The following is a 12,481-nucleotide window of genomic DNA, read 5'->3' as shown; positions in this document are numbered from 1 at the left end:
ATTTGGTTGGATAAGAGGAGTAAGCGAAGAGGCAATGGTATGGTGTGGTGTGTAGGACCGTCTACTCCCAAACCTTTCTTTCTTTCCCTCCCTTTACTCTTTATCTCCCTTTTCTTTATTCATTAATAAATTAAAAAAAACATTATATTTTTTTTCTAAAAGAATATACAATTTTTAAAAAATTTTAAGTGGTGAAAAATTTGAGAATTGCAAAATAAAATGTATTTCTTTTTGTTTCAGATAAATTATTTTCGAACTTAAACAAAATAAAATAAAAATAATTTAGGAGAATCAACATCCATTTATAATAGATAATATTCAATTCAGATAAAAAAAATTACTTGAGAGTTAAATTAACCAATAAAAGCCCAAGAGCAAGGGCAAGGCCGGGGGTGGCTTGCCTTGTGTGTGCGAGAGTAAGTATTGATATTATTTATTGATGAATCAGAAAATTTAATAAAAAATATTTAAATAAATAATAACAATAATAATAATAATAATTCCGTGTTAGAAAAATTGAATCTTCTTCGATTTTTTTTTGGCCCCAAATCTGTGTTAGTGTCTGCAATTTCTGTTCTTTCTCTTCTGCGAAACTCTTGTGCTTTTTTTTTGATAGCTTTCTCTTTTGCTTCGTTTCGCTCGTGTCAATTTTCGCACGTGTGTTTTCCATAAATTCGATCTTCTATAGGAGCCTATTCTCTCAACTCTCGACCGACCTTTTTTTTCATCCCTTTCTCGCTCTCTCTCTCTCTCTTACTCGATATCTCTCTTAATTCTGTAGGGGATGCTCTGAATCTCCGATCGCCGTCGTGTTTCTCGTTTTCGTCGATACTTGGTGTCTCCTTTAAAAGCCCTCTGCCAATTTGGATTTTCGATCTCTTTGTTGAAGGTATGGCTTAGGTACCTAGGGTTTTTTTATTTTATTTTGATTTTGTAGCTGTTGACTCGTTGTTTTAGTTAGTTCTATCCAATTGCGTTGCTTAATTGTTCTAATTTGTTAGTTATTATCAATAACTATCTTCAAATTGGGGGTTAGGTCATTAACGATCTACTCTTGCCGCCTTCAATTTGGGCACTTCAATTTTGGTATTTGCTTCATTTTTAGAGTTGGTATTGGTGTAAAGTTTGGTCATTTCACGTCTAAGGAGCATTATGATTGTTTCTAACATGTAGGTGTTTGACTGTTTTCATTTCCATTTTTTTTTTTTTTTTTTTAAAAAGTTAGTATAACTAACAGTTGTGACATTCTCGGTTTTGAAGTTTTTATTGATTAGTAGGGCTGTTCACTGAAGAATATGAAATGGTAGAGTTAGCAACTTTTTTAGTTAGAGCATTAGGAAATACTGGTAAGAAGATTATGTATTTGGATTGGCTCTGTAGGGCACTGGGACGATTTAGTTGTGTAGCATGGACTGCATACATTGTTGATAAAAGCTTTTGTTGTAGGTGGTTCATTTGGAGATTCCCTTGTGTTTTTGAGTAATGCGGTACTTGGTAGTTGGGGGAAACGTGGTCAAGAATAAAGAAGATGAATGTGCAAGCTCACATGTCTGGACAAATCTCCGGGCAGGTACCTAATCAACCTGTAATGCCTCAGCAGAATGGTAATGCTCTTCCTTCTCAGATGCAAACATTAGCAGCTCCTCCTCGTACTGGGAACACTATGGAACCTGAGCTTTTCCGAGCGCGCATGTATATGCAGGAAAAGATGTAAGGCTCATTTTTTTTACTGTTGATTATGTTTAGTTGTCCATGTAAGAGGCTAATAACTAAACAATCTGTTGGCCAAAAAGGTGTCCGGTAAACCCTTCAAAATTAATTTTGCAACAACTTGGGCCAAATCTTGGGCAGCTTTGGCTTTTCCAATTTTATGGGGGGGTTTTCATCAGTTTATTGGCTTTTTCAATAAGCTTACTCAAAGTGTCTTAAATTAATTAATTATCCATGCCGATGGAAGAAAAATACTTATTAATGGACTAAAATGCATATTATGTATTAAGATATTTGTGGAAATTAGTTTGATTGTGATAGTGTATAGCTCATATTAGGTTATTAATTTTGGGCCCAATCGTCTAATGACTCTTCTCTATCCAGTTATGATACCCTATTGCAGCGGCATCAACAGCCAATAAATGAACCACAGAAAAAGAAGTTTAAAGATATTGTTAAGCGCCTAGAGGAGGGTGTATTTAGAATGGCTTCTTCAAAGGTTAGTCTGCTTGTCAAAAGTTGATATTTATGTTTTGTGTATGCATATTACTTTTTAGTAATATCTATGCTGTCCTTGAGTGTTTCTCTTGCTTTCATAGTTCGTTCAAATTTCAATTAGTTATTTTTTTTAATGTCTTGATTTTGCAATTCTCATTTTAGGAAGAATATATGAACCTGGAAACATTGGAGAGCCGCTTGCATAGTTTACTCAGGCGTCCCCCGCCGCCCAACCAACCGGCACAACTAGTAAATAATTCGTCTTCTATTGGTGCAATGATACCAACCCCTGGAATGTCACACAGTGGGAACTCTAACATGATGGTTACCTCCTCTGGGGATACTTCAATGCTTTCTGCAAGTGGAGGTGGTAATGTCGCATCTAATAATGTCAACACTGGAAACATGTTGTCTACTGGTGTTTTTGCTGGAAGTGCTTTCAATAGATCTGATGGTAATATCAAGTTTTATTATGTTTTGAATTATGTCTACCTTTTGCTTTGGAGCAACTTGACTGAATATGGTTTTGCAGGTTCAGTCTCAAATGGGTATCATCAGCAGTCTCCAGCCAATTTCTCTGTTGGTCCTGGAGCAAGTATGTTATCAATGAATGGGCAAAAACCCACAAGTCAGATGATTCCTACTCCTGGATTAAGTGGCAATACTAATCAGTCTTACATGAATCCCGAATCAGCGAGTAATGGTAGTGGGTTCTCTACTGTTGAATCTACTATGGTGTCTCAACCACAACAGCAAAAGCAGCATATTATTGGTCAGAACAGCCGTATATTACACAATGTTAGCAGCCAAATGGGTAGTGGGATAAGCTCTAGTTTACAGCAGAAACGTTCTTATGGGTTCTCGAATGGGGCTTTAAATGGTGGGCTAGGGTTGATTGGTAACAGTTTACCCCTTGTTAATGAACATTGCTCCTCAGAGGGCTATCTAACTGGCACATCTTTTGTTAATTCGCCCAAGCCCTTACAACATCAGCGGCAAGTTATACAAGGTACTTGATCTCTGTCTCTCCCAAGGATGAAAATAAATGACGATACTATAATTATAAAAAGAATTTTATGAAAATAACTTTTCATATCGAAGATATTTTCGATATCTGACGGAAATTTTTAGAAAATTTAGAAATATCTCTAAAAATATAATTTTGTTAATATAAAACTGATAGAAATACATAATTTAAAAAAATTACAAGAATATATACAAAATAATTGTCAATATAAATAAAACCTTAGTTATATATTATAACATTTTTATAATATATTTGTGGAAGAATATAATAGTCACTTTTCTTAGAATAAGATAAGAAGTAGAAAGCAATATCCGTAGCAAAATATTTATATATACATATATATATATATGAAGGAAAAAGCTAGTATATAACTTGAAAATTTGAGATAGCAATATTTACTACAAAAGACAAAAGATATGAATATATTATTTTCTTTTAATATAAAAAATAAATAACGGTTAGAAAGATATTTATTTAATATCTACTTTAAACTTTAAAATTAAAAAATAAATAAATCTATATTTCATTAATATAGAGAAAAAATAAAAACAATGAGATAGAATATCTCAATACCGATATATATGAGATTTTTTTCGATATTTTATGGATACTCCTATTTTTCCGATTTTTTCTTCTTTGACTCTCTCCCTTACTTCTTCAAGTTGTATGTGAACAAACCTTACGCATCACTTTGTGTGTTTCTTTATTTTGTAATGGTCCATGTTCATTAAATATTTTGTACGGTAGAATTTGTATTCTATTATTACATCAGCAAGTGTTCTCATTATGAATAATTTATTTATCAGGTGATGGTTTTGGAATTAGCAATGTTGATTCTTTTGCGTCTGGCAACTATTATGGTTCTGCAACATCTGTTGGACCAATGATGAATTCTCAGAATTTGAATTCAGTTAATTTGTCATCTATATCTAAAACAAACTCTACTCTCATAGGTAATCAGTCGAATATGCAAGCACAACAAGCTACTCATATAAAGCCTCAACCGGTGGATCAGATGGAAAATATGAGTTTCCAATCATCACTATCTTCAAGAGACAATCTTCATCCTCATCAGCAGCAGCAATTTCAGCAACAGCAGTCGTTTCAACAACATCAACAGTACGTACACCAACAACGTCAAATGAAGCAGCAAAATCAGCAAGCCCAGCATTTAATAAATAATGACGCTTTTGGTCACCCTCAGATGACATCTGATCTAAGTAGTCAAGTAAAACGTGAGCCTGCAGAGCTCCATAATGAAGTTATGATGCCACAAATGCCTGAACAGTTCCAGTTGTCTGAGATGCAGAACCAATTCCAGAACTCTGCCGAGGACCATATGAGGAGTTCTCAACATCATATTTCTCTTTTGTCTGGGCAGCAAGACATCTCCTCATCATTGACACAAAATTCTCAGCAAATGCAACAAACTTTACATCCACATGAATTGGTTGCAGAATCTCAAAATGATTTAGGCTCTGTTTCTGTTGGAACTCAACCAGAATCGGTGTTGCAGGGTCAATGGCATCCTCAATCACAAGACAGGAGTAATAGACCAGGTAACATACCTCATGAACAACATTTGCAAGAAGATTTTCGCCAGAGGATATCTGGGCAGGATGAAGCACAACGCAATAATTTATCATCGGGAGCTATCAATGGCCAGGCTGATGCTTGTAAAGGTACTGGGGATCTCTCATATTCAGGAACTACTTTACGCAAATCTGCAAATACAAATTCCGATCTTCAGTATAGAAATCAACAAAGATGGCTTTTGTTATTGCGTCATGCACGCCGATGTACAGCTCCTGAAGGAAAATGTCATGAACTTAATTGTATTACTGTCCAAAAATTGTGGAAACACATTGAGAAATGCATGCTACCTCAATGTCAGTATCCTAGATGCCAACCTTCCAAGGTATTGCTTCATCATCACAAGCGCTGTGTGGACCCAGGCTGTCCTGTGTGTATCCCTGTGAAAAACTTTTTAATGACATGCAAGGCACGCATCCGTGTGACATCTGTGCCTGCTTTGCCAGCTTCAGTTAGTGGACCTTCCAAATCCTTCGATAACAGAGACACCTCAGGGAAATTGATACCAAAGACTCCTGTTGTTGAAGCACCAGAAGAGATACAACCTTCTATGAAACGAATGAAGATAGAGTCCTCACAGCCTCTTGTTTCTGAGAGTCATAATGCTGCTGTATCAGTTTCTTTGACTGATGAAACCCCATTGTTACAGGGTATCCAGCACCAAGAGTTCCAGCAAGTTGATGTTGGGCCAATAAAATCTGAGTTGCCAGAAGTGAAATCGGAACTTCCTGCTAACTCTGGGCAAGAGATCTTTGCTGAGTTAAAGAAGGATACTGTAATTGATATCAGCAATCTAGGTCCTGCTGATCCTGCCACATATGGTGATTCTGCTGGTTTAGTTAAACAAGAAAATGGTAAATACGAGAAAGAGATTGAACCAGCCAAGGAAGAGAGTGTTCCACCACCTGCAGAACCAACTGTAACAAAATCTGGAAAGCCAAAGATCAAGGGAGTTTCATTGACCGAATTGTTTACTCCAGAGCAAGTTAGACAGCACATTACAGGTCTAAGGCAGTGGGTTGGCCAGGTATGTGTATATATTTATATGTATAATTTGTTTTTTCCGGGCAAATTTTGAACTTTTTTGTGTTTTTATTTGTAGAACCCATTCTTGTTTAGGACACATTTTTCAATCATCCCAAACACGCTCTTAAGAACAAAAGGAGCAAAAGAACTTAGAAAAGCCACAGCAGAACCAGGAAAATGGAATACTGTTTTTCAAACTAAAAAATAAAATAATGAGGAATGTTTTAAAATTTTTTAATAGATGAAGCCTGAAAAAAAATTCAGCATTTCAAGAAAATCTTTGCTGAAAGCTTTTTTGATTCATTTTCTTACATTAGCCCCAAAACAGGCAAATTATGAACATTTTGGGCGTACATTGGCTTTGTTGTTATTGCATAAGCCAAAGTAGTTGTCAACCAAAAACAGCTGCATTCTAGGGCAAGCCCAAAAATTATTTACCACAGTCAATATAGTCATCTACTTATTCAAGAAACAAATGAAATATGGTTATTTTTTTATTTTAAACCCTCTATCAAATATTTGTTTTAGATTAATAAGTCATTTCTTCCTTCACTATATCAGAGTAAAGCAAAGGCTGAGAAGAATCAAGCTATGGAGCATGCAATGAGTGAGAACTCCTGTCAATTGTGTGCAGTTGAGAAGCTTACTTTTGAACCTCCTCCAATATATTGCACTCCTTGTGGTGCTCGAATAAAAAGAAATGCAATGTATTATTGTATGGCTGCTGGTGATACACGCCATTATTTCTGCATACCATGCTACAATGAGGCACGTGGAGAAACTATAGTTGTTGATGGGACAGCTATTCCTAAGGCAAGGCTAGAGAAGAAGAAAAATGATGAGGAGACAGAAGAATGGGTATGTATTTGTGTTGTTTAAAACTTTGTTTCCCTGGACAATTGGTTTTTTGGTATTTTTCACCTCAATGCCTCTATTTGCAGTGGGTCCAATGTGACAAATGTGAAGCTTGGCAGCATCAAATTTGTGCTTTATTTAATGGTCGAAGGAATGATGGTGGGCAAGCTGAATACACTTGTCCTAATTGTTATATACAAGAGGTTGAAAGAGGAGAGCGCAAGCCCTTGCCACAGAGTGCTGTTCTTGGGGCTAAAGATTTGCCGAGAACTATCCTCAGTGATCACATTGAGCAACGATTGTTTAAGAGACTGAAACAGGAAAGGCTAGAAAGGGCAAAACAACAAGGAAAAAGCTATGACCAGGTACTTTATATCTTCCTTTTATTTCTTATTGGGGATGTGGCTAATATACTTTATATTCTTTGTTAAAATTATTTTTTTGAACCTGTTTACAAAATAAGTGGATATAAAAATTGGGTTAAGTGCTATCAGTTTTGATAATGTTACTGCACTTTGAGGCCTTGGGTGTTCAAAATAGGTGTTTATGATATTTTTGATTGCCAAGTGTCCCTTTGGACTTTAATATGTTATAATCTAGCTGCAAAAGATTCGTTGTTGGGGCTTTTTGGGTTTTCTTCTTTACAGATCAAACATAAGAGTTTGTTTGAAATTTGAATGTTTATTATTGTACATAATTATTTTCCAAATTATATGTTGTGGGTTTATTTTTCTTCTATGTGCCATTTCTCAACATAATAATTGGCTTTGGATGTAATTAGATAATCAGATGTATGAATTTAATCTCTGATGTATTACTTGATCAGTGAATTTACTCTCAAGATATGATGTGAGTGGGAGAGAGAGTAGAGATTATCATTTACTTATATTTTTTCTTAGTTGCTGCTGCTGCTGCCGTGTGTGTGTGTGAGAGAGAGGGAGAGAGCACTTAGTCTTGACAGTTTTTTTTAATAATTTGTTTATAATTTTTTTTACTGTTAGGTTCCCGGAGCAGAAGCACTTGTTATTAGAGTTGTTTCCTCAGTTGACAAAAAGTTAGAAGTGAAGCAGAGATTTCTTGAAATTTTTCAGGAAGAGAATTATCCAACTGAGTTCCCTTATAAATCTAAGGTTTGAGGCTAGATATTCCATCTCAATTACTAACTACTGATATATGATTTATTCTTATTATTTAGTACTGGAGCTCTAATTTATTTAAAATTGTCCATTCTAGGTGGTTTTATTATTTCAGAAGATTGAAGGTGTAGAAGTATGCCTATTTGGCATGTACGTTCAAGAATTTGGGTCTGAAAGCCAGTTCCCTAACCAGCGACGTGTATATCTCTCATATCTGGATTCTGTGAAGTATTTTAGGCCTGAGATTAAGGCAGTAACTGGAGAGGCTCTCCGTACATTTGTTTATCATGAAATTTTGGTAAGTTTTCTGGGTACTCTAATCTATATATGTTGGGTAATGACTTGTGTAATAATCTAATGAGTTGTGGCTTTCATACATGAACATGTTTGCAGATTGGATATCTTGAATATTGCAAAAAACGGGGGTTTACAAGCTGTTATATATGGGCATGTCCTCCATTAAAGGGTGAAGATTATATATTATACTGTCATCCGGAGATACAGAAAACACCAAAATCTGACAAGCTCCGGGAGTGGTGAGCTATATTCAGAGAACTTTTGCATCATTTGTCAGCAAAATTTCCAGTCTACTATTTCTTGTATCCCAGTTAAGAGGGATATTGAACCAAGAAATAGGTTCTAGAAGCTTCACAATATTACATATAGTCTGATTGTCTTTTACATTTGTTAATGTCTTCTTATTGCAGGTATCTAGCAATGCTTAGAAAAGCGTCAAAGGAAAACATTGTAGTTGATCTCACTAACCTGTATGACCATTTCTTTGTGTCTACTGGTGAATGCAAGGCCAAGGTTACTGCAGCCAGGCTGCCATATTTTGACGGTGACTACTGGCCTGGGGCTGCAGAGGATCTAATTTATCAGCTCCGTCAAGAAGAGGATGGGAGAAAGCAGAATAAGAAAGGAACAACAAAAAAGACTTTCACTAAAAGGGCTTTGAAAGCCTCTGGTCAGTCTGACCTCTCTGGTAACGCATCAAAGGATCTGCTACTGATGCATAAAGTAATTTCTTAACCTTGACCTTTTAGCTGAGTCGTTTCTGTTGTTGTTATTGGTGTTGGATGAGTTAGGTTGCAGATCTTTTATCAAAATATGGAGTTTTGTGTACAATAGTATCTGTATTGTTTAATGTTACGTCACCCTCAGCCCTGAGGTTTTTCTGCACTGTGCTTAGAAAACTGAGATATTCTCTCACTAATATCTAATTACTATTCCTCAGCTTGGTGAAACCATATGCCCAATGAAGGAGGATTTTATTATGGTTCATCTGCAACATGCGTGCAGTCACTGCTGTATTCTAATGGTATCTGGAAATCGATGGACTTGTGACCAGTGCAAAAATTTTCAGATATGTGACAAGTAAGACTCTTTATAATTTTGTACGGGTGTTAATTAAATTGTTTTCATGACAAAGGCTCCTCCAATTATCAGTTTCAGTCTATTGGTTTTTTTTTTGGCAAGTTTTATGTTCCGAGAATGATAAGTACATTCAGTAGTTTAGTCTTCTGTTTTGAAACTTCGTTATTTCAAGGTTATTAGGGACCATTTACATCTAGTGATAAGGTGTAGCTTTTACATTTTATTTTTTCCTCTCTCTCATCTTTATTCCAGACAGCGTGCTGATTTGTTTTATTATGATGGCATCAATTATTATAGACTGGTCTAATGCTTTCCGATATATTTTTCTTGTTTTTTGCAATGTAGTATATAAATGCTATTCTTTTATCTAATCTGATTTCATGTTGGCCTTGTGATGCTTTTATTATTGGTAGGTGTTATGAAGTAGAGCAGAAACGTGAAGAAAGAGAAAGACACCCTATGATTAATAGGGAAAAACATGCACTTCACCCGGTATGACTGAGACTATTTTTTGTTCCCCTTTCTACTTTTGATTTTCTTTTTATCTATTAAAGTTGTCAACCCAAGGGAGTCTTCATTTATTAAGATTCAAATGACATCTATTCCGGCAGGTGGAAATTACTGAGGTTCCTGTAGATACAAAAGACAAAGATGAAATTCTTGAGAGCGAATTCTTTGACACTAGACAAGCATTTTTGAGTCTTTGCCAAGGCAACCATTATCAGTATGATACCCTTCGGCGTGCTAAACATTCATCAATGATGGTCCTTTACCATCTTCACAACCCAACTGCTCCTGCATTTGTTATAACGTGCAATATATGCCATCTTGACATTGAAACGGGCCAGGGATGGCGTTGTGAAGTTTGTGCCGACTATGATATATGCAATGCTTGTTATCAGAAGGATGGAAATACTCAGCATCCTCATAAGTTGACAAATCATCCATCCATGGCTGATCGTGATGCACAAAATCAAGAAGCTAGGCAATTACGTGTTCAGCAGGTACTTATTTTGATTAAGAACTTCTGTATCCTGAGTTTTTCTCTTCACTAATCTAATTATGACAAGAGTTCACGAGATTGTATTGACTAATGCTGAAAGTTGTTGCTCCTTCCTGTGCATGTTTTTTGCGCACTCACAAAGTTGATTTCTTTTGTTTGCTCTGGTTCTGGTTTTCTTTTTTCTATTTTTCAACTCAAAATTTGACATTATTGATTTTCATATTTTGCAGCTAAGAAAAATGCTTGATCTTCTAGTGCACGCCTCTCAGTGTCGCTCTGCACAATGTCAGTACCCCAATTGTCGCAAGGTGAAGGGACTTTTCCGTCATGGGATACAATGCACAACCCGTGCTTCTGGAGGTTGTGTCCTCTGTAAGAGAATGTGGTATCTCCTCCAACTTCATGCTCGAGCTTGTAAAGAATCCAAGTGCCACGTACCACGCTGCAGGTACATGAATTAAGCTTTTATTTCTTAATCGAAAGTCTCTCTCCACTCTTCTTTGTCAAAGAGTCTTCAGTACATGTCAAAAGTTTAAAACGATAATATTTTTTTATTCAGAGACTTGAAGGAACATTTGAGGAGGCTGCAGCAGCAGTCAGACTCTCGAAGAAGGGCTGCTGTGATGGAGATGATGAGACAGCGAGCAGCCGAGCTTACAAGCAACACTGGATGACCAAACAAATTTGTTCATGTAAATATTAAGGTTTCTGAAAAATCCTTCAGAATGTGGGGAAAGATTTGACAATAGTTTTCTACTGCCTTGCTAACTGCTGGAAACCGAGCAGTCCGCAGAAAGTGGGAACGAAGATTAGACGGTTGGAAGGGGATGGTATTATGCATTCATTCTGCATCACTCAACAGAGAGGTTGTTTTTACATTTGCTTTGTTTGGGAAATATTCTCTTTTCCTGTTCTTCTTCTTCATCACCATCATAGTTGACACAACAAGATTCTCCCTAGAGAGGAAAACAAGTGAAAAGTGGAGGTGTCCTTCCTCTTTCGACAGCGGCTAACCATGCCTTGCTCCATCGGCGAGGCGAAATTGTAGCACTGATGCAAATCTGCCTGGTAGCCCAATTTGGTGATTCTTTGATTTTATGGTCTCGTAGTAATCCGTCGGATGCCATCCCATGGTGGCAAGTGTACTATAATTGTCCTAATCTGTCTAAAATGTTTATTTCATAGAGGAAGTTGAGAGGAATTAGTTTCCATTTTTTTGTCTCCTTTTACTCTCCCCTTTTTTTAATATAAAATTTTCCTCCTTTCTCTTCCTTTCAGTATATTGACCCATTTTGTAGAATGTCCCCCGTATTTCAAAGATAGAAGAAATAAGTAGTTTTTTTCTTTATTTTGTAGAAGTTTCAATTTCCTATTAGCTTTTTTCAAGTTATGTTTACTGCATCAGTCTACAGTCCATAGTTTAATTAAATGAAGAAAGAAGCTTTTATTTAGTGGTGTATTACGTACAGTTTGATTTTTGAAGTTCGAATATATATTAAATGTCTACCATCAACATCAATTTAATCATACTTCTGGGTTTTGGCTTCTTGCTATGAGTTCTACTTTATCAATTCTGATGATGATACCAAACTTAACATTACTTAGGGTTACATTTGGTTGAGTATTTTTAAATTAATATTTGATAAAATTTTCCAATGTTTTTCTTTTGAATTATTAGTTAAAGATTGTCTATTAATCACTTCTAAATACATTTCTTACTATATTCAGTCAGCTGTAATAAGTAGAAAATTAGAACCATTATTTATAAAAGTTTCCCCCAATAAAGAGTTTTTAGCATAAATATATATTTTTTAAGTTTTTCAAAATTGTTTTTTTGGCAATTGAATTTTAATAAAGTAGTAATCCAGTAAATAGTTAATTTTTTAACAAAATTTTAAGTTTTTTATACATAAAATTAGTATTTTTTTTGTTTTTGGTTATTTGCGGCATAAATACCAAATGCTTTTAGTTTTATACATTTATATACCACATCTTTTTTTTTTTTGATAGATTAAATACCAAAAGTTATGATATGGACAATTCCGTCACTACCACTCCGTTACCTGGGAAAAAAAAGACACGTGTAGGGCTCTGAATAAATCCTGTTTATTTCCTTTGATATCCTATTTTAATTAATTGAATTATTTTAAAAAAAAACACAATAATCAAACCCTAAAATTCTCCCTTGGACGAAGACGAACCAAACCGAGTAGTACAGCTTCTCTCTTTGACACCTTACCAGAGGAAGACGAAGCA

The 12,481-nt window shown here is 35.5% G+C and overlaps 1 protein-coding gene across 2 annotated transcripts; it reads left to right on the top strand.

Annotated features, from left to right (window-relative positions):
• Positions 1-512: 512 nt before the first annotated feature.
• Positions 513-11,754, top strand: LOC133822605 (histone acetyltransferase HAC1-like). Of its 2 annotated transcripts, none has more exons than XM_062254993.1 (17): positions 513-889; positions 1,447-1,710; positions 2,095-2,209; positions 2,371-2,662; positions 2,741-3,217; positions 4,042-5,855; positions 6,416-6,712; positions 6,796-7,074; positions 7,711-7,839; positions 7,943-8,143; positions 8,239-8,381; positions 8,553-8,865; positions 9,083-9,222; positions 9,636-9,714; positions 9,834-10,226; positions 10,456-10,673; positions 10,785-11,754. In XM_062254993.1, exons 2-17 carry the CDS (start codon positions 1,529-1,531, stop codon positions 10,897-10,899), a joined length of 5,187 nt encoding a protein of 1,728 aa, XP_062110977.1. In that variant the 5' UTR covers positions 513-889; positions 1,447-1,528; the 3' UTR covers positions 10,900-11,754. The 2 variants fall into 2 exon arrangements, with proteins under 2 accessions (XP_062110977.1, XP_062110978.1); XM_062254994.1 differs by having other exon boundaries at positions 514-889; positions 4,189-5,855.
• Positions 11,755-12,481: the final 727 nt, after the last annotated feature.

Source organism: Humulus lupulus, chromosome 3, assembly GCF_963169125.1.
Source record: "Humulus lupulus chromosome 3, drHumLupu1.1, whole genome shotgun sequence".
Lineage (NCBI taxonomy): Eukaryota > Viridiplantae > Streptophyta > Magnoliopsida > Rosales > Cannabaceae > Humulus > Humulus lupulus.
The sequence above is the reverse complement of the archived record's forward strand: the minus strand, read 5'-3'. Positions and strand labels throughout refer to the sequence as shown.